This window comes from Erinaceus europaeus, chromosome 3 (assembly GCF_950295315.1).
Source record: "Erinaceus europaeus chromosome 3, mEriEur2.1, whole genome shotgun sequence".
Classification (NCBI taxonomy): Eukaryota; Metazoa; Chordata; class Mammalia; order Eulipotyphla; family Erinaceidae; genus Erinaceus; species Erinaceus europaeus.
The window spans coordinates 41,772,896-41,793,544 of NC_080164.1; the positions used below are offsets into that span (position 1 = coordinate 41,772,896).

General features: G+C 40.8%; 1 protein-coding gene across 6 annotated transcripts in view; it reads right to left on the bottom strand.

Annotated features, from left to right (window-relative positions):
- The window catches only part of SNTG2 (syntrophin gamma 2), a 365,214-nt gene extending 345,381 nt beyond the window's left edge, over positions 1-19,833 (bottom strand). For all 6 annotated transcript variants that reach the window (XM_060187060.1, XM_060187062.1, XM_060187059.1 and 3 more), the window contains exon 1: positions 19,697-19,833. In XM_060187060.1, coding sequence (XP_060043043.1) covers positions 19,697-19,768 — 72 coding nt within the window. In that variant the 5' untranslated portion in view covers positions 19,769-19,833. The remainder of the gene's footprint in view (positions 1-19,696) is intronic.
- Positions 19,834-20,649: the final 816 nt, after the last annotated feature.

Genomic DNA, 20,649 nt, shown 5'->3' on the forward strand with positions numbered 1-20,649 from the left:
AAAAAAACTAATCTTAGCCTAGACCTCTAACAAATCCCTCTCTCCACCGTCACTGGTCATCTCCATCAGGAAAAACACAGTGACCATCTTGTGGGCCTCTACAGGAACTTGCCCTCAATGTGGGTCAACACTGGTAGAAATTGCCCCATTCTATGAAGGGAGGATGAGTCAACATACTCAAGAAGGACCAGTCCTGCAGAGTGCAGCCTAGAATGTTCCTAGCTATAACTACAGAATGCAAACTCAAACCCACAGGGATGCAGAGGTTACACAGGCTCTGTGCTGAGTATGGGCCCCAGGTCAAATAGATGGGGTTTACAGTTAACAATATTTATATCCTTTCTCATTTGGGGGAAATAATTTCTTCCCTGATTTACTTATCTAGTCCTATTTCCAACTCTGACACCATCTCCCTAGACAATTCCTCTACCCACCTGCATGTTAGCTACTGGGCTCAAGCCAAAATTAGTAAAGTCATGGGCCCCTTGGAATATATACCTATTAGCCTTTTCCAAAGCAGAGACCCCAAATCTCATCTTCTATAGCCTTAAATAATTTGTTCTGCTTTATATCTTAATGTTTTTTCAATTGCCAAGTTGCAGATGCTACCATAACACCAACTTGACTTCACTGGATGGATGACCTCACCAATGTGCCCTAGAACTCCACCTCTTCAGACCCCTATCCCATTAGGGAAAGAGAAAGACAAGCTGGAAGCATGGGTCGACCTGCCAACACCCATGTCCAGTAGAGAAGCAATTACAGAAGCCAGACCTTCCACCTTCTGCACCCCATAATAATCCTGGGTCTATGCTTCTTGAGAGATAAAGAATAGAAAAGCATCCAGTGGAGGAGATGGGATATGGAACTCTGGTGGAGGGTATTGTGTGGAAATGTACCCCTCTTATCCTACAGTCTTGTCAATCATTATTAAATCAATAAAAAATTAATTAATTAAAAATTTTAAAACTGCCTTATTTCATTTTGTCTCTCCTTAATCAATATCAAAGTTGGAATACAGCATTTCCCACTTCCTTTGCACTGTTAGGTAATACTTTATTCAGTTTTATTTCATTACTGTCAGAAGATTTCAGAAAGCATATATTGTCCAGTTAATTCAAAGATATATCAAAATTAAAATTCAGTAAAGCCTCTTTAACTAAAAAAAAGACATAAGGAAATGTTTTATTCTATTTTTTAAATATTGATAAAAACTCATTTCCTCTAATTATGGCTTCCACTGCAGAAGCTCATAGAATCTTGCATAATTCAGCTACTTGAACCTCACCTTTTTACAAATGAAGAAACGGAAGGTAATGTGTTCAAGTAAAATGTTCAGGGCAGATGTGGACCCTGAATTTTCCTTTCTAAAGTCCTATTCCTTAATGATTAGAAACCTAATCCAAGTTACCAAATACTTCCATGTGTTCATGAAATTCAGTAGACGTAGGCTGACTTGTATAGGTTCACTTTTCTCAATTGAAAACTTTAAAAGTGTTTTATTATCTGTTCACCTTGTAAGAAGTTTAGAAACACTGCTATAATAAAAAATCATCACAACCAATTTCACAAGGACGTACAGCCAAACATGGATTATGTAAATCTCAATCTGTTTGTAATTATCTCCTTTCTCTGTTACATGAAGTGTTATATATTCAATTCAGCAATGGAACAAACATGCTTTCATTATTTTAGACTTAACCACTGGGAATGCACTCATATTTCAGAATAAGAGAAAAATTGAATTCAAAATAACCTAACAACTCTTATGAGACAAAACAACTGTTACAATACAAAATTTAAAATAAATTTAAATTTTTTAAATATGACTTCTAAAATAAAATTTTAGAATGGGAAGAGAATGCTGCTGTACAAGATACTTCTGAAAACCAAATAATTCCTAAGTTGATTTGCTAACTCTAATATCCTAGAAGTTTTTGTTTCTTTACAATGTGATACTAAAAGTTACCTCTAGACAAAAATAAGAATTCAAGTTTTCTCCCCGACAGGATAACAAGGAAATTTGTTAAAACTGAAGTGAAAGTTTATAAAAGACAAACATTCAAATTAATGATTATGACTTTGAAGATGAGGCACATGAAGACTTATTAATTTCAAAAGAAACTATCCCCCATGGCTCCAGATGGCAGGTAGTAAGACTTAATGACAATATTAAAAAATAATAAAAATAAAAAATTGTTTAAATGTAAGAAAACAGCTCCTGGAGGCTTGTCATTGAAACAGATGATCTACTCATCTATGAAAGGAAGGATTACTGTCTGCCATGGCAACTGTAGAAAGAAATCAAAACAGTCTGAAGAAAGGCAAAAGCTTTATAAAAAATACTGACTTTCAAACTTTAGCATATAGATTTCTGTGACCAGTGTGTCCACAAATATAAAGAAAACCACATCCTAAAATGTGTCCTAGTTAAAGGTTTACATAAAGGATAAGCCCTGCAACAAGAAAATAGGTTCCATTTACTGCCTTAATACAACATAGAGCAGATGACAAGGAACTTTCAGGAACCTGTCCAGAAGCATATTTTGTTGTTAGTAATCAAGCCTCTTCTTGTGGGAATATATGTATAAATTTTCTTTTGAAACAACAGAATATTAAGAGAAAATCTGGCAACAATTGATGACTATTCGATAGACTATGAAAATGATCATTTTATAATGATAAGGTTTTTTAAATAAAATTATATTAAAGATACATTTAACATGCATATACATATACCCGGAAAAAGATGGTCATGGGATGGGGCAGTGCGACAGCCAGATGAGCACACACATCACCATGCTCAAGTACCCTGGTTCAGATCCCCGCTGCCTAGCTGCAGGAGAGATGCTTGTGCAGCTATGAAGCAGGTCTGCAGGTGTCTTATCTTTTTTTTTTTTTTCTCTCTCTCTCTACCTCCCCTCTCCTCTTAATTTCTCTCTTTCCTATCAAAATTAAATAGAAAAAAATGAAAAAGAAAAAAATGGCCACTGGGAGCAGCTGATTCATGGTGCTGTCCCTATGCCCCAGCAGTAATCCCAGTGGCAAAAAAAAAATATGTATGTATATATACAGACATATACATATAAGGGCAACATTAATCATGTATGTTACCAGGTAATAAAGGCTACTGTCTCTCTTTTTAATTTTTTATTATCTTTATTTATTGGATAGAGACAGCCAGAAATTGAGAGGGGAAGATAGAGAGGGAGAGAGACAGAAAGACACCTGCAGTCCTGCTCATGAAGCATTCCCCCTGCAGGTGAGGACCAGGGGCTTGAACCTGGGATCTTGCACACTGTAACATGCACACTCAACCAGGTGCACCACCACCTGGCCCCTCTTTTCAAATATTTATATATTTATTTATTTGATAGATCAGAAAAGAAGGGGAGAGAAAGATAGAAAGAGAGAGATAATGAAAGAGACACTTTTAGCACTGTTTCACCACTATTGAGAAGGTTGCCCCTTGCAGATGGGGATGGGGGGTTAAATTTGGCTATTTGTATACACAAGTGTGTGTACCCAACCAGGTGCAACACTGCCCAGCCCTAATGCCTTTTTTAGATTTCTGTAAGTTTATACACCATGTACACTCCTAGAGTTGACTTTCGGGGTTTTTTTGCAATACAATTGTTAAATTTAAAAAAATTCAACACCCAGACTGTAATTTCTTAAATATTTTTATCTAAAAAGTTGAGGAGTAGCAAAGTCCTAGCAATCACATACACACACACACACACACACACACACACACACACACACACACGCGAAAGAAAGTAACATAAAATAATAACATCAATAAATATATAGAGGCATATTTTACTGGTATGACAGAGTTAAGATAAAAAAATTCTGAAATCTCAAGTTATTGTTATTCTTAAAATATTATTATTTATTTATTAATGGACAGAGACATAGAGAGACTGAGAGAGGAGGGAGGGAGAGAGGGAAAGAAACAGAGATATCTGCAGCCCTGTTTCACTATTCATGAATATTTCCCCCTGCAGGTGGGGACCAGAGGCTTGAAGCTGCATCCTTCTGCACTGTAATGTGTGCGCTTAACCAGGTGCGTCACCGCCTGGCCCATCAAGTTGTTTTTTATCTCTGGATTTTCAAGTGAAAACAATTTTTAAATGATATTCATTTATATAATACCAGGCATTAGCTGTAAACCCCTATTCCCACATTATTTCAATTCCTAAATACCAATTTAGATAATAGTGACTTCGAAGTTTTTCTAAGCAAGTACAGGAAATACATACAGTTTTCAGCTTTCACTAGAAATTACCTTTGCAGAACTACCAATAAAAGGTGAGTCTGTCCAAATCTTTCATTTTTCATTTATCACAGTTAACACTGTGATGAATTCGAAAGCAAATATTACAAACAAAATATTTTATCTGTAAGTACATATTTTAAATGGGCTTAATGAGTAACTCTCCAAGAAACTTCTCTTTTTCCAAATGTGTTAAATCATATATTTTAGAATTTTAAACTGAAGTCTGGAAATGTTTACATTTAACTTTGAAAATTTTCAAATTTCATATAAAAAGAGACTATTTAAATAATAGAGTGCTGAGCATCTGGGGAAGTGGTTCCTCAGGTAAGAAAACATTACATACATGAGGCCTTGAGTTCCATGTCTGGCATCACATATGACCAACCAGTGTGCTGGTCTGTCTCTCTCAAAGCTAAAGAACTAAACATGTATAATAAAGCTCTCAGGTGGAGGGTGGGGACAAAAAACATTGGTAGTGTATGTGGTACGGAACTGTACGTTATAATCTTACAGTTTTGTATCAAACTATGAATAACAAATAAAAATCATTAAAATAATAATGACACATCATTGAATAAAACCAAAAGGAAAGAAAATGTTTTAAAAACTACAGTCTCAGGGGCTAGGTGGTGGCACATCTGGTAAAGCATACACATCACAGTGTGCAAGAACCTGGGTTCAAGGCCTGGGTCTTCACCTTCACGGGAAAAGCTGCACAAGCAAAGCTGCAAGTGCATGTCACTCTTTCTCCAGCCTTCTTGCTCAGTTACTGCCAAAATGAACTCTTCTCTACCTAAAATAAATGAATTTATTAATAATAAAAAAAAAGTGCAGTCTTGGGGACCAATGCAATAGCTCACTTGGACACTGCACTGCTTTGCCATGTGCACCACACAGATTTTAGCCATCCTCCACCACATTGAAGAGAGCTTCACTGCTGTGGTCTCTTTTCCTTTCTTTCTCTCTCTCTTTCTTTCTCTCTCTCTTTCTTTCTCTCTCTCTCTCTCTCTCTCTCTCTCTTTCTCCCTCTCTTATCCTTTCTCTCTTATCCTTTATCTTTCTCTCTCTCTCTCTTCCTCTCTCTCTTATCCTTTCTCTCTTATCCTTTCTCTCTCTCTCTCCCTCTCCCCCCCTTCTGTGTCTCTATCTAAAAAAAAAAAAATAAAAAACTGTCTTGGGGCCAAGGAAATAGCTGAGCACAAGACATACATTTTTGTGGATCCAGGTTTAATCTCTGACAACACCATGTGCTGGAGCTGTGTGGTGTTCTAGTCTTTCTCCCCTGGCCCCATAAAAGTCAACAAAACCTGAAGAAATAAATAGCTTCAATCTTCAAAAGTTATGTATCATTAGTCTAGAGATATAAGTATCTTTATCATTTTAAAATTCAATTTGTATGTTTATAATTTTAAGTAAAATCTAGCTTCAGTTTTAAAATCAGGAACAATCAAGGTACTTTTCTTGCACTACTCAAGCATCATTTTGGTAAATCGTGTGAGTGCATGTGCGCATGTTAAGGATGTGAGTATGAGAGTCTGAGTATGTGCATGCATGTCTTTCCTTCTGTGTTCAGGATTTTTACGGGACTTTGTGCTTATACTATTCCATTTGTCCAAGTGGATTATTATCATTATTATTATCATTATTTTTTTTTCAGAGGGTGAAAGACGAGAATAAAATGACAAAGAGGGGAGAGACATCACAACGCTATTCTACTACTCACGAAGCTTCCCCTGTGCCCGGTGCCCCCTTTCAATCCGACCAATGAACTTGCTCCACTTTGCAACAGGAGCCAAATTTAGAACCTGTACCTTGAGAAAGTCATATTCCTGTATCCATCCTCTTGTTGAAGGGAAGATGTGTCACAGGAATGAAACATACCCAGCCCCATTCCTCTCCCCTCCCCTTCCCCTCTCTTACCCTCCTCACCTCCATCTTTGTCTCCATCTGAAAATAATAATGAAATAACAGAAAATGTTCACAAATTCAGTGATATAGAATCACAGAAACACATTATCTCGAAGTCCTAGGAGCCAAAAGTTCAAGACCAATACCCACTGAAGGTTCAAAGGGATGATTTTCTCTGCTTCTTCTTCTTTAAAAAGAAAAAAAGAAAGAGAGACATGGGGGGGGAGAGAGGGAGGGAGGAAGGAAGGAAGGGAGAGAGGGAGGGAGGGAGGGAGAGAGAGAGGGACAAAGATTACTTGGAATATACCTAAAATAGACTCCCTAATTTCTTCCCACACAAAAACCCTTATTTTCATCTGCTATATTCTTACCTTTAGGTTCCTGTTTATTAAACAATTTGCCCTGCTTTATATCTTATCAGCTTTCAGCCAACAAATTTCAGGTGCTACTATGACAGCATCCTGACTTCCCTAGGCAGATAACCTCGCCAATGTGTCCTAGAACCACCACATCTCCAAAGCCCTCCCTCACTAGGGAAAGACAGAAACAGGATGAGAGTACAGAAGCCAGACCTTCCACCTTCTGCACTTCATAATGATCCTGAGTCTATACTCTCAGAGGGATAAAAAATAGGGAAACTTCCAATAGAAGGGATAGAATAGGAAACTCTGGTGGTACAAATTGTATAGAATTATACCCCTATTATCCTACAATCTTGTTAATCATTATTAAATAACTAATTAAAAATTCATTTATTTGCTTATTTGCTAATGAAAAAGAGCGAGATAAACAGAACGGTAGCAGCACTCTGACACATGCAATGTCAGGAATTGAACTTGAGACTTCATGCTGGAGAGTTCAACACTTTATACATATCCCTATTCAACTGACTACAGAAGATATATGAAAACTGGAAACTACAGGCAAAAAACTCCCTAAATATGCTAGGCATCTTCGTTTTTTATTTTTTCAGAGGTAGCCTTTCTTCTTTTTTATTTATTAAGTTTTTAATCTTTACTGATAGGCTAGAGACAATCAGAAATCGAGAGGGAAAGGAGAGATAGAGAGGAGAGAGACACCTGCAGCCCTGCTTCACCACTCGCAAAGTTTTCCGTCTGCAGGTGGGACCGGGGGCTCAAACCTGGGTCCTTGCACATTGTTTCTTAAGGAAGCTCAACTAATAGAGAAAAAAAATCACTACATGTTATAGCACAGATAACATAATAAAATACAATGAATTATTTGCAAGAGCATGCATTTAGAACATCATATGGCATTGAAGAGTTTTTTTTTTCCAAGCTAATATAGAATCATGCATCATGACATTAATGATAAAAGATGCCAGACAGGAGCCTGAGGGCTCCAGTCTGGGCCTCTCATTGCCTCCACTATTCTGGCTAGAACACAAAACCAAAACACACAGATCAACAGAAGCACTCAACAGAGACACAAGTTAACAACCCAAAAGTAAATGAGACCAAGCCTGGTAAAATGGAAATAGTTAACAGGTCCTGGTGGCAATCAATAAGACCACAGGCAACTTGACATGCAGAACTGAGAAAAATGTAATACAGTTGGGAGTAGCATATGAGTAATTATATCCCATCCATCTCAGCTAACAGAGGGCAAGAAATTGTACATTTGGGGAAAGTTCTTTAGATGCAAAATGACTTTATCTACATATACAAGGAAGAAGCATGGAGACTTGCTAAGAGATGCATGGCTCTTACTGAGCCTCTGAGCATAGTTGTCTCTTCTCATCTAATGCCGAAGAGAGTTCCTAGGTGATCACCTTCAACCTAACGTTCTACCTCTAACTTATAAAACACCTTACCGCTCATTTAATCTGTAAAGTAGACTGGCATTAGAATGCAAATCTGCCCTCTACTAAGTGAAAATGAACTAGTCACAGATCCTGCTTCTCATCTTGAAGTATGAACATCTTAAGACCTCTGAGTCTGGGTATTTGCCCCTCCCATCTGGCTATGCAAATCAAGTAGAAATGTTAGCTCTAAATACTCAAGCCTAGAGGGAGGCCTGAAACCGGATGTGTGAAAGCTGTGCATGTATTGTGTGCAGCTGCTGTCAGTGGTGTGCACATGTATAATTTAGTGTGTGGTATGTATTAGTGTATTTTCTTTGTATATGTCTTCTGTGTGTATAGGTGTGGTATAAACACAAGTATGCATGTGGTATGTAGATGCATTTCGTGTGTGTATTGACTGTATGTGGTATGTAATCGCTAGCTATGTGATGGTTGGGTGTGTATATATGGTTTCTTTCTTTTTTAAAAAGTTTTTATCTATAAAAAGGAAACATTGACAAAACCATAGGATAAGAGGTATACAACTCTGTTGACAGGTCGATCCATACTCCCAGCCTATCTCTCTTTCCCTAGTGTGGTGGAGCTCTGGGGAAGCGGATCTCCAGGACACATTGGTGGGGTTGTCTGTCCAGGGAAGTCTGCTCGGCATCATGCTAGCATCTGGAACCTGGTGGTTGACAAGAGAGTTAACATACAAAGTGTGTATATTTGGTTTCTATGGTAGATTGTGATATTTGTATCATGTGTGTTCATTATATATGTGGAGTGAGCTTTTTGTGTGTGGTGAGCACATCTGCTTGATGTATAGATGTATCTATGTTATGTGACTGAGTGCACTGCATGCTTGCTATGTGCATAGATGATTATGCTTTGTTTGCCTGTGTGTGTATATGTGTGTGTGTGTGTGTGTGTGTGTGTGTGTGTGTGTGAAATGGTGCATGTGAATTTGATGTATGTGCTATCTGTGCATGTGGGTAGTAGAAATGGGTTGTGTATATCAGTGGGGGACATGTGCATTTATGTAGAGAGTGTATAGTTTGTATTTATCTGTGGTGTGTGAATATGTGTGTGGTATGTCTTTTTGTAAGTAGGGTATGTACTGTGTATTGTGTGATTTGCTTTGTGTGTACATATATATATTTATTTATATAGCACGTATGGTACGCATCCATGTGCAGTGTTGAGTACATTTCCTGTGGGCATGTTGCTGTGCTTAGTGTTTGGGCAAGCACATGTGGGTGTGTGCGTGTAAATGTGGTGTCACCAGTGTGTGAATATGTGCCTGTAATTCAGTGTTTGTGTTTTTCTGTGTATATATGGCTTGTTGGTTTGATTTTCACCCATGTGTACTTATGCTACATCTGTGTATGTGTACATGGCATGCATGTATGAAAGTGTGTGTGGTGCGTGTTTATGTGACACGAATGCACAAACTTTACAAGTCCCTGTTCTCATCTAGTTCCCCACAGCCTTGATTCCCTGACAGCACAGATGCTGCTGCTCCGTCCGCTGATTCCTCTCAAGTCTCAGCCTGTTCTCTGGAAGGTTTTTGAGGGTAACGCATCTAAGTATTTACACCCTCCTTCTGTGACTCTGTAAATGCTATAATAATTAAACTGCATAGTATGTTCTACCCTCTACAACGGCAGTTTTCTCTGACCCTTATAACATTTATAGAAACTTAGAATAATGGTTTAGGAACATTTGTTTACTGTTTGTTAATTTACATGTGCATTTATTTTTAATTGGGAAGTTTATACATACAGTTGTGGACACAAGTTGAGGACAATCTCTCATCTCCTTATGATAGGTGTCTGCAAAACACCCTCACTCCCAACTTAGATCCTTTTCCATATTCAAGCATCAGGACTTCAAAGGCCTCTACCCCCTCCCTCCTTCCCCACAGTCAAACCTTGATTTTGGAGCAATATGTCCACATATTTTAAACCCTGACATCTCACAAGCATCTGTGAGCACATCATAATTTTTTAGCTGATGTTTTACTTCTTTTCTAAATTTGTTTATATAATATAGACAAAACCATAGGACAAGAGGGGTAAAATTCCACACAATTCCTACTACCAGAGTTCTGTATCCCATCCCCTCCCCTGAAAGTTTTCCTATTCTTTATCTCTCTGGGAACCATGACAAGCACAATGATGCTGAAGAAAGAGCAAGCACTGTGGGGATTTCATGCTTCTCAAGTCTGCTCCTTGGATCTACCTCAGGTGGCAGGGTCATGACTGTGTCCTGACATCACACATAGAATACACTGTGTACTAGAACATCCCTAGCAGGGCTCTCAGTACTTTATAAACAAGGTTACATTCTACTCTGTATTTGGAGCATTGGTTCCCAGCATAAGGATGGTACCTGACAGGTGCTCGGATATTGTCCTTACATAATTATCCACATATGTGTGTGTGCGCTTGTGTGTATATATATTCATAACTTCATGACACTTTTCCAAATGGCATTTCAATCTCATACATTCTCATAAAGTCCTCATTCTTCAGGAAAAACAAACAAACAAACAAACAAAAACAACATGATGCTGAAGCAAATTCTGGCTGGTACATCTCTCCCTCTGTAGGAGGCAATGGAATCACCAGCATTTCTAGAAACATACTTGCAAATTTCTCTACCTTCTTACACAAGCTGGAATGATTTTAGGAATAAAACCAGAACTGGGTTTCTTTCTTGGAGACAGCCGGAACCTGTGCTGATTATGTCCACATGAGCCTGCCTTTCTAAAAGGATTACTTCTAACTCACTTAGGGGCTGGATGCCCCCAGATTTAAGTTACAAGGAACAATTTCATATTCCTTAGCATGTAACGAAAACAAGATAATTATAATGTGAAAAGTCAAACTGATGAAGCCACTTGGTAAAGTATAACTATCTGAAGAGACCTTATTAATGCAGGTGGGGGTAGATAGCATAATGGCTATGCAAAGAAACTCTGTGCCTGAGGCTCCAAGGTCCCAGGTTCAGTCTCCCACACCACCATAAACCAGAGCTGAGCATTGCTCTGGTTAAAAAAGAAAGTAAAAGAAATCATTAAAGCTAGTATTTGGTAGGTCAAGAAGAGAAAGAAGATATATTCTATTTTTTATTATTTATTTATTTATTTATTTATTATTGGATAGAGATAGAGGGAGAAATTGAGGGGAGGAGAAGATAGCGAGGGAGAGAGACAAACACCTGCAGCCCTGCTTCACCACTTGTGAAGCATTTCCCCCTGCAGGTGGTGACCAGTGGCTTGAACCTGAGTCCTTGCACACTGTATTGTGAACACCAGTGTAGTGTGGCCACCACATGGCCCCAATATATTCTATTTTACCATTAACAGCTCTGCTGACTTGCTAAGCTGATATTAACATGTAGCCATTATAAAAATGTAAAGGTACAATTTTATTTAAGTCCAATATAGCTAATCATAAATATAAATCTTTTGTACAGAATCTCAAAGTAGAGCCCCTTCCCCCTTATTCACAGCATTACATGCCCTTAATTCAAATAGTCATGCATTGATTCAATTCATCTATATGTGATGTAGCAGGTAGATGACTGACACACCAAATCCTGGTTCTCTTTCTAAAGAAATAGAATCATTTCAATTGATTCATAAATAGCATCACTGGGGAAGATCAAATCTTGCTCTTTTTAAAGGTTGTCATTAACTTAGATTAGCCCATATTTGAGCATGAGGATGGGTATGAGGCCCACAGAACATATGGGCATATAACATATGGGCATATAACATATGGGCATGGACACCTGGACATAGCTGGGGCTCTAACAGCAGGAGAAAAGGTGTGCAAGGTTTCCAGGAGGCACAGGATGGCAACAGCATCTAGAATCAATCAGACTAAAAGGAAGCTGGAACAGAGATGTGGGGTGCAATGAATGTCACAGGAGATGAGCTAGCTGAGCAAAAGCTCAGAAGCAAACAGGAAAAAAAAAAGGTTTCAGAAATTTTTAAGAAATTGTAATTTGTATATGAATGAATTGTGCAATGTCTCTGCTATCCCCTGTCATAGAAACATAAAGTAACAGCCAGGTCTCAGGATTAAAGTTATGAGATCAGTGTTGGAAACGTTAACTCTAAACAGTCACACAGAGCTCAGACACAAAGGTTCAAGATGAGGGACTGAAGGCACAGTGTCTGAGGTCAGCTGGGTGTGATGCAACTTAAACCACGTAGGACAGTGAGGTTATCTAGGGTTGATAAAGCAAGAAAGGAGAAAGAGCTCACAACAGAAACTGCAAACTCCAAAGCACACAGGAGCGATCAGGGAGACTATAAAGAAGGAAAAGCAAGGCTGAGTGCTGGCACACCTGCTTGAGCACACATGTTACAGTGTGCAAGGATTCAGGTTCAAGCCCCCAGTTCCCACATGCAGGGGGGAAGCAGAAAAGGCCCTTCACAAGCAGTGAAGCAGGTCTTCAGGTTTCCATCTTTCTCTACCCCTCTCTACCTTCCCCTTCTCTCTCAATTTCTCTCTGTCCTATACAACAACAAAAATGGAAAAGGTGGCCACCAGGAGCAGTGGATTCGTAGTGCAGGCACTGTGCCAACAATAACCCTGGAGGCAAAAGAGAGAGAGAGAGACAAAGAAAGAAAGAGAGAGAGAGAACAATAAACAACTGCAGACCTGCTTTACCAATCATGAAGCGTACAGATGGGGAGCGGGGGCTCGAACCTGGATCTTTGAGCTTGGTAATATGTTGGCTTAACTGGGTGCACCACCACCCAGCCCCCACTCCAGCTCCTTCTACAATGAAAGTTTCTAATTCTTTCCAACAGTATCCTCTAAGACTTCATTAAATAAAAGAAATATTTGGATGGGGGTTTATCTTAATACTTTGTTTAGCTAAAACACAACTAATTAATGTATTTATATCATAGAAAACCGCTCCTCGTGGGGCGCGAGCGCTTCCACACTACGATCATCATCTCTGGCATTATGCTATTCCACTGCAGAATACTGTGCCCCAGTATGGTTTCGTAGCCCCCATGGCCACTTGGACGATTCCAAATTATATTCCTCCATGAGGATAATTTCTGGAACCATCCGTTCCACCCCGGTTCCATGGCTGCCAGTTCTTAGCAACATCGCCCCGCCAGATATTAGTCGTGATGCGGCATCATCTAAGTTCATTTCCCACGTCTACGCTCGACCGGACCTGCCAATATACGCGGATATCTTCGCCCACCCTGTTCAACGCTTGATGTCTCGTCACCCAATCTGGTCCCCTACGCCTACACTGAACTTCTCTGTTCCAGACTCTTGGAAACAGAGTTGGCAGTCAGCTGAGGTAAAGTACAAACACCTCATCACAGACCCCTGCAAGCGTCAACCCGGCTTTGACCTAGCACGTTATGATTGGGCCCTCCTTAATCGCTATCCAACAGGCCATGGCCGGTGCGCCGCTATGTTCCATCGCTGGGGAGCCAGAGACGACCCGAACTGCCCCTGCGGCTCCAGACAGACTATGACCCACATAGTCAACGACTGCCACCTCTCCAGATTCAAAGGAGGTCTCGAAACTTTACATCAGGCTCAACCTGACGCTGTTGACTGGCTACAGAAGAAGGGCAAACGCTAGAAGAAGAATAGAAAACCGAAGACTAGTGAGAAAACAAAATCTTTATGAAAAAAAAAAATCCATAACAGTCTACTACAGCACTTTTCAAAGCATTGAAAAGAATGAGCAAAAAAAAAAGGGGGGGAAGGAAGAAAGAAATAAAGAACAAGAAGGCTGTGACCAATGGAAGAAGCAAAAACCTTTTTTTAAGTTTCTTTTTTTTAACTGTTTTCATTATCTTTATTTATTTATTAGAGACAGCCAGAAATTAAGAGGAGGAGGAGGAGGAGGAGGGGAGATAGAGAGGGAGACAGAGAGAGAGAGAGAGAGATACCTGCAGACCTGCTTCACCACTCACAAAGCTTTCCCCCTGCAGGTGGGGACCTGGGGCTCAAACCCTGGTCCTTGTGCACTGTAACATGTGCTCTCAGCCAGGTGCACCACCACCTGGCCCCAAATCAAAACCTTTCTATGAAGATCAGGGGAGCAAGAGTGGTATGTTGGGTGGCAAGGAAGAGCAGAGGTGTTTAGCATTTAGTTGATAAATAGAAAGGAGAGAGAGAGGGAGAGAGAGAGAGAGAGAGAGAGAGAGAGAGAGAACTTGAACACTGCTCAATTCTTACTTAAGGTGGTGCTAAGAGTCAAGAGTTCTATAGAACTGCATAAGTTGGTGGAAGGTGTGGCGTGACAACACCTATCATGGGAGATGTAAAACTATACACCTATGACAACAGTCTTATGAATCAATATAATGATCTATTTAATAAAAGAAACAGGAGGTATTAGCCTGCCTCTGTGCTTTGACAGTATGGAATGGGGAAAAGTGACACCTAGTGTTCAATGGAAATAATTCAGAATATTCTCCACAAACAAAAACCTAAGTGAAAAAGCAAATTAAACAGTTGGATAATGATGAAAAATACACGGCAGTTTAAAATAAAAAGACTGGCCAGCAAAACAGCTCACCTGGACAGTGCTTTACCATGTACGTGGCCAAGATTCAAGCCCAGCTATACCATGTTTAGGGCAAAATCAGTGCTGTGGTATCGATACCCCTCCCCCACTCTCTCTGCCTATTTCTGTCTCTTTCTGTCTCTTCTGCCTCTCTCTGCCTCTCTGTCTCACTCTCTATCCTAAAAAGTCAGCCTTGAGCAATTAAATCCCACAGATGACCTAACTTTAAAAAAATAAATAAATAAAACACAAGTCCCCTTTTTCCAGGACATTCTCATGTATCTTTTGCATCCACTTCATGCACTGAATACATTTCTTAAATACCTGTTACTCTGGAGGCTGGGTGGTGGCGCACCTGGTTAAGCACACACATTACAGTGCGCAAGGACCAGGGTTCGAGTCCCAGTCCCCACCTGCAGGGGGAAAGCTTTGCAAGTGGTGAAGCAGGGCTGCAGGTGTCTATCTGTCTCTCTCCCTCTCTATAGCCCCCTTCCCTCTTGATTTCTGGCTTTCTCTATCCAATAAACAAAGATAATAAAAAATTATATATATATATATATTTCTTACTTCATCTCAAAATAACAACATGTAGTTTCTAAAGGTGCTGACACTGGAGATGCAAAGTGACCTTTCCAACCAAAACTGTGCATTTTTGTGGTGGGACTGGAGTCAGGGAACTCTGTGTTCCCCCAATTTACATGTCCAGCCAGGTTCCCTGAATTAGTCCCAAACATTCACCCATTTCTATGAAGTAGTGGAAGGAGTGTGCCTGCATCTTTCTAGCATGATGAAAGGTGAGGGAGGAAAAATGAACTCTGGAAAGACCATCCACTCTCCTTCAGACCTCATGTTACTATCTGCCACTTGTCGGGACAGGGAAGCATAAAAAGCAAACGCTATCATAATTCCATAGCAAATATACCTATTTGGTAGATAAAGGAGCTGGAGTGTAAATCATTCTTCCTCTCCCAACACTGATTCTTCTCCTTCCATCCTAATTACAAAGTCACTTCCTGTCTTCACTGTAACCTGTCTCTTACGTGGAACAGACTTCCACTCTACTCTGATGTCAGCCCCTCCAAGTGTATCTCATAAGGCATCTTAAGAATCAAATTAAAACACAAACTGAATCTTTTCTCAATATATGCAGTGTAATTGATATGCAGACTCTCTCAAAAGCCTAGACCAAGTAGATCAGAAGCAACCAATAGCACAGCTATATACAAGATACTGGGTACTGTACAGCAAACCCTAACAAAAGGACTTTTTCAAAGTTAACCCAATTACCAATTAATGTGATGATAACATTAACTATCGATTGTCTTTTTGAACCCTATGACAGCAGGAACCTCACATCTTCACTATAGAGCCTCTACTTCCCCCAGTCCTGGAACCATTGGATAGGGCCCACTTTCCCGTATGCCTCTCCCAATCCATAACAAATAATATTGCATCTGCCGATCACAACCTAACCAACACAACGATTGCCACCTCAACATGCTTAGCATCACTTCAGATTGTGTCCAGAGACTACACGTATGGAATGACAACCCTTCAGCTTCATTACTAGGGTGAGACCTTTCCTTTCATAGTATACTCTAATTCCATCTCAGGTGGTTCACTTTCTAACAAAGTCCCAAAACCTAGATATACACCAGTTTCTGTGAGAGAGAGCATTCACATTCACACGTATCCGTAAAATACTGCAAAATATATACCTGAAAGCAGAAGTACACTAGAGTTTGCAGAGAGTATCCCCCTAACACTTCCTCTCCACTATTCCAACCTTTGGGTCCATGATTGCTCAACAACTTGTTTGGCTTCGTATTTTAACTCTCTTTTCAGTCACCAGGTTCCAGATGTCATCAGGATGCCGGCCAGGCTTCCCTGGACTGAAGAAGACCCCACCAATGTGTCCTGGAGCTCCACTTCCCCAGAGACCCACCCTACTAGGGAAAGAGAGAGGCAGACTGGGGGTATGGACCGACCAGTCAACGCCCAATTTCAGCGGGGAAGCAATTACAGAAGCCAGACCTTCTATCTTCTGCAACCCACAATGACCGTGGGTCCATGCTCCCAGAGGGATAGCGAATGGGAAAGCTATCAGGGGAGGGGGTGGGATATGGAGAATGAGTGGTGGGAACTGTGTGGCATTGTACCCCTCCTACCCTATGGTTTTGTTAATTAATACTTTCTTAAATAAAAAAAAGAATCAAACTAAAGCTCAAAATGAAAAACTGTATCTATTTCCAGATAGATATGCAAATATAAATGGTTATTCTACTTACATATAGGAGGAAATAAGAGCATTGTAATATCTAATGTTTTCAATTAATAAGCATACTTCTAACTTGGATCTTGCTAAAATATTCACTAAGAAATATACCTCCTGGCAAAAATCAAATAATTCTCCCTGTTGAAATATATGAATTTTGTTTATGATGTAACAGGCATCCCCAGAAATTCCACAACTGAAATCAAAGGTGAGTCAGCAAGAATGAGAAACAAATAACCCATGAAACAAATTGACAGCCTTCTCAGGAGGTTCCATGCTTAATTTATATGGAGCATTAAGGCACATCTCTAAATAGGTGATTGACTGGTTTCATTACTAAACGCACATTTAAATTGGCCTAATGTGTTCTCACCTTCCATTTGACAAGCTTCACATACGAAAGAGCACATTCCTAACACATTTAATGCTTCTAGTTCCTTACATCGAAGTAGTGATCTTATTAAAAAAAAAAAAGAAAGAAAGAAAAATATGCTTGGAAACAAAATGGGACAGATTTAGTCTGAAAACTGTCCAACAGTGGATGCTCCCACAGGCATGTGAACTCATTTAACAGGAAAATTAGAGAACAGACACTTAAAAAGAAATTAGAGGGGGTGCCTTTATACTGAAGAAGAGATGTTCAATGTGGGCAGTGTCCTTACACTAAAGCAATTATTTTAAGAATATGTTGCTTTTGTAGTTTCGGAATAGGGATGTATGACAAGAAATGCAAGATTTAAAACAGCATTTATCATAATTTTATATTTAAAAGCACCAAGCTCTCTTTCATAAATGACATGATTAATTCTGAAAAACAATGACATTATGGACAGCTGTTGATAAGATCAATAATTCTGCATGGCTATCTGGGCTGCACTGACTCAAGCAAAAACTATTGTCACTGAATGTTCATAGAGCATCCATGTGCCAAGTCCCATCAAATATGTAAGCAATGATTGATTATATGCTATATTTATGTTTTTAAAAACAAATGTATATAAACATATTCCATTCAATAAGTGAGAGAACCTTCCCATGTTTACCATGTCATTAGTAGGGCACACTTACTTGTGAACCTCAAGTTAATATTCTTACACTTAGTATGTTCTGTTACTCTGTTACATTTGGTCTCCAATACTGACAAAACTTCCAATTCACACTGGTTGGATCAGTTAATTAAGGTTCTTATACCACAGAAAACACTACTCACATCTTAGCAAACTAGGGAGTACAGTAAAACTTGTTAAAAACACCATAGTGTCTTTTAAAAAAATAATACTGAAGTTACAGCTAGTGTTCATTAACCAGGTTAATTATGCAGTGTGAAAGTTCCACTTCAATGCCTCCACTACAATTGCTCCACTACAATTACAAGGATTACAAACAAGACTTGTTGCAAGGAAACTTCAAGGCAAATGTACAGTTCCTAAGGTGAGGAGGATATCTTTTTAAATTCAAAGCAGTACACAGAGAGCCTTGACACCCAGCCTCTCCACTTTATTAATCGGTTTATTTTCAGGTAATCAAGCATACTTTCTAGGGCTTATTTAGCAACTGCAATGGCTGGAAAGCTAGTTTGGATGACAAAGCTCTTTAAAAAAAACAATTATAGATCCTCAGACAAAATTTAATTTTAAGATTTAGCGGTCACTCACTAGTTATTACGTGATGAAGGAGGCACCTATGCTTACACAAATGTAAACAAAAAAAACCGACGTTAATGCCACTAGCTCAATGTAGAAGCATTATGGCAAATAAGATTTTACAGAGACCTTAAATGCATCCTCTTCTGAGACAGTTTTCAGTAATCCTGAAAAGAACAGCTATATAAATTCCTTATTTTTTGCTCCTCTTTGTGGGATTTAGGGAGTCTCGGAGGGCATATGCCTCCTGATGTGGCTCTTACAGTATTTGCAGAGCAACCCTAACATATTTTAACAGGAATCCCAATGTCTGGGATTATCAATTTCTTTAATAAATATTTAAAAGTTTCCAGAACACTAGGTTATACTGTGGGTGGCAACTTGAAGGTTTCCAAGAACTTTTCGTTTTTATTTGAGTCGTCGAGTCGACGTGTCTATTTTTCCATCAATCAATAATTTAGTTATTTAAAAATAAGATGGTGGAGAGGGAATTGTTTGGGGTAAGGACTAGAATAGATCATACACATACGGAGATTCAGTATTAGGAACATAGCATTTGAGTTGTCTCAGAAGTTGCTAGGTACTCAGTGGATGGCCACCAGTGTGGGCAGAGACTTCAGATCTCTTGGGGGCCAGAGTCTGGGGGCATAGATAAGTTGAGACAGACATCTTATCCAGAGCCAGGGCAGCCTCTGGAGTGCAGCATCTGTAATGACTGGGCCCAAGAAGGACGAATTTCAAGGCAAATCCCAAATCCTGGGTTCTGAGACCAGTAAGCAGCACCTTCCCATCCAACCTTTCAGAATATTATGGCTCAAACCCGTAAGTTTCCACTTGCGATACTAGCATGGGGGGTGTTGAATCGCTCGTTCTGGGCTGCGTGTCCACTGTACTGGGAGTCCCAGCGCCCTCCTGCCTGACACCCCCTCCCCCGACAGGGGTTGGTGGTCGGGGGTGCGAGAAGGAAAAGGGGTCACGTCGGCATAGACGTGATCTCGGGATATGAAGGGGACTCAGGGGAAGAAGGGGCCCAGGGTGAGATGAGGGGCCAGGGGCCAGGTACGCGACAAAAAGAAGCTGGAGTCCATTCCAGCGCGCGGTTATCCAGGAGCTCAGGATGAAAGGGGGGAGCAGGATAAGGAGCCGGTACCTCGGGAAAAGGGCGCTGATGAGGAAGTGGACTGAGGGAGATAAGGGGGTCCAAGGGGAGTACTCACCCTCTCGGGCACCAGCAAGCGGCCTGGGCGCCCTCGGGGGACGGCCGGGGGCGGCTGTCCTTCGGCGCTCATCACCGCCCCTGCGGCGGAGATGGAGCTCCGGGCCGGCGAGCTCAGCGCGGGGCCCCGCGCGCGTAGCCAAGGGCCCCGCGGGCGCCGCGTCCGCGCCCCCTCTCGCCTGAGCTCGGCTCCGCCTCCTGCCCTGAGCGCTGCCCGCGCAGACCCGCCCCCGGAGATGGAGGGGCGCGCTCCGTCGGCGGGCAGCGGGCACGCTGGGCGGCTGGAGAGCACCGGGGGGCGAGCTTTCACTCGGTCTGGTGTCGCGCGCAGTCTGCGAGCTCAGGCGAACTCACGGTGGGGCGGTGGGAGGTCTTAGAGGTGGAAGCCTGAGGCTTTCACGCGCCCTCTCTCTGACCCCGTCAAAAGATGTGATAGGACTGGCTGCTGGGTCTACTGCCCCCAGAAGATCCCAACCTGGCTGCCTTTTCTGTTCTCTGGAGACCCTTGCCTGTGCTCTGCTGCTCACAGTGGAGCTCTCAGGGATCTTGGAGCTTGCTGTCAATGGAAAGACCCGCAGGAGCACCAACTGTGTCCCTCCCACTATATACTCCAAAGGTTGTATCCTTCTCCAGTTTACACCTCACAAGGACCCTTGGCTTTAGGAACTGGACAAGGCTGTGATCAACAACAGTATCTACACCATCCCCACAGTCAGGAATCAAGCTTCAGATAGATTGGTTCACCTTGTCCATTCAGATTTGCACCAAAAGAACTATCGAAAAAGCAACAGGGGACTGCAAATTGAAAGTTAGTTTATAATTCATCTCAGTAATTGAAATACGTATAAGCACACACTTTGGTACTTTTTTTTTTCAGACAAGTTCCCACTTCCTCCTTTTCCAAGTCCTTGTTGCCCTTTCCCCTCACCTGAAAAAGACACAGACAGACATATA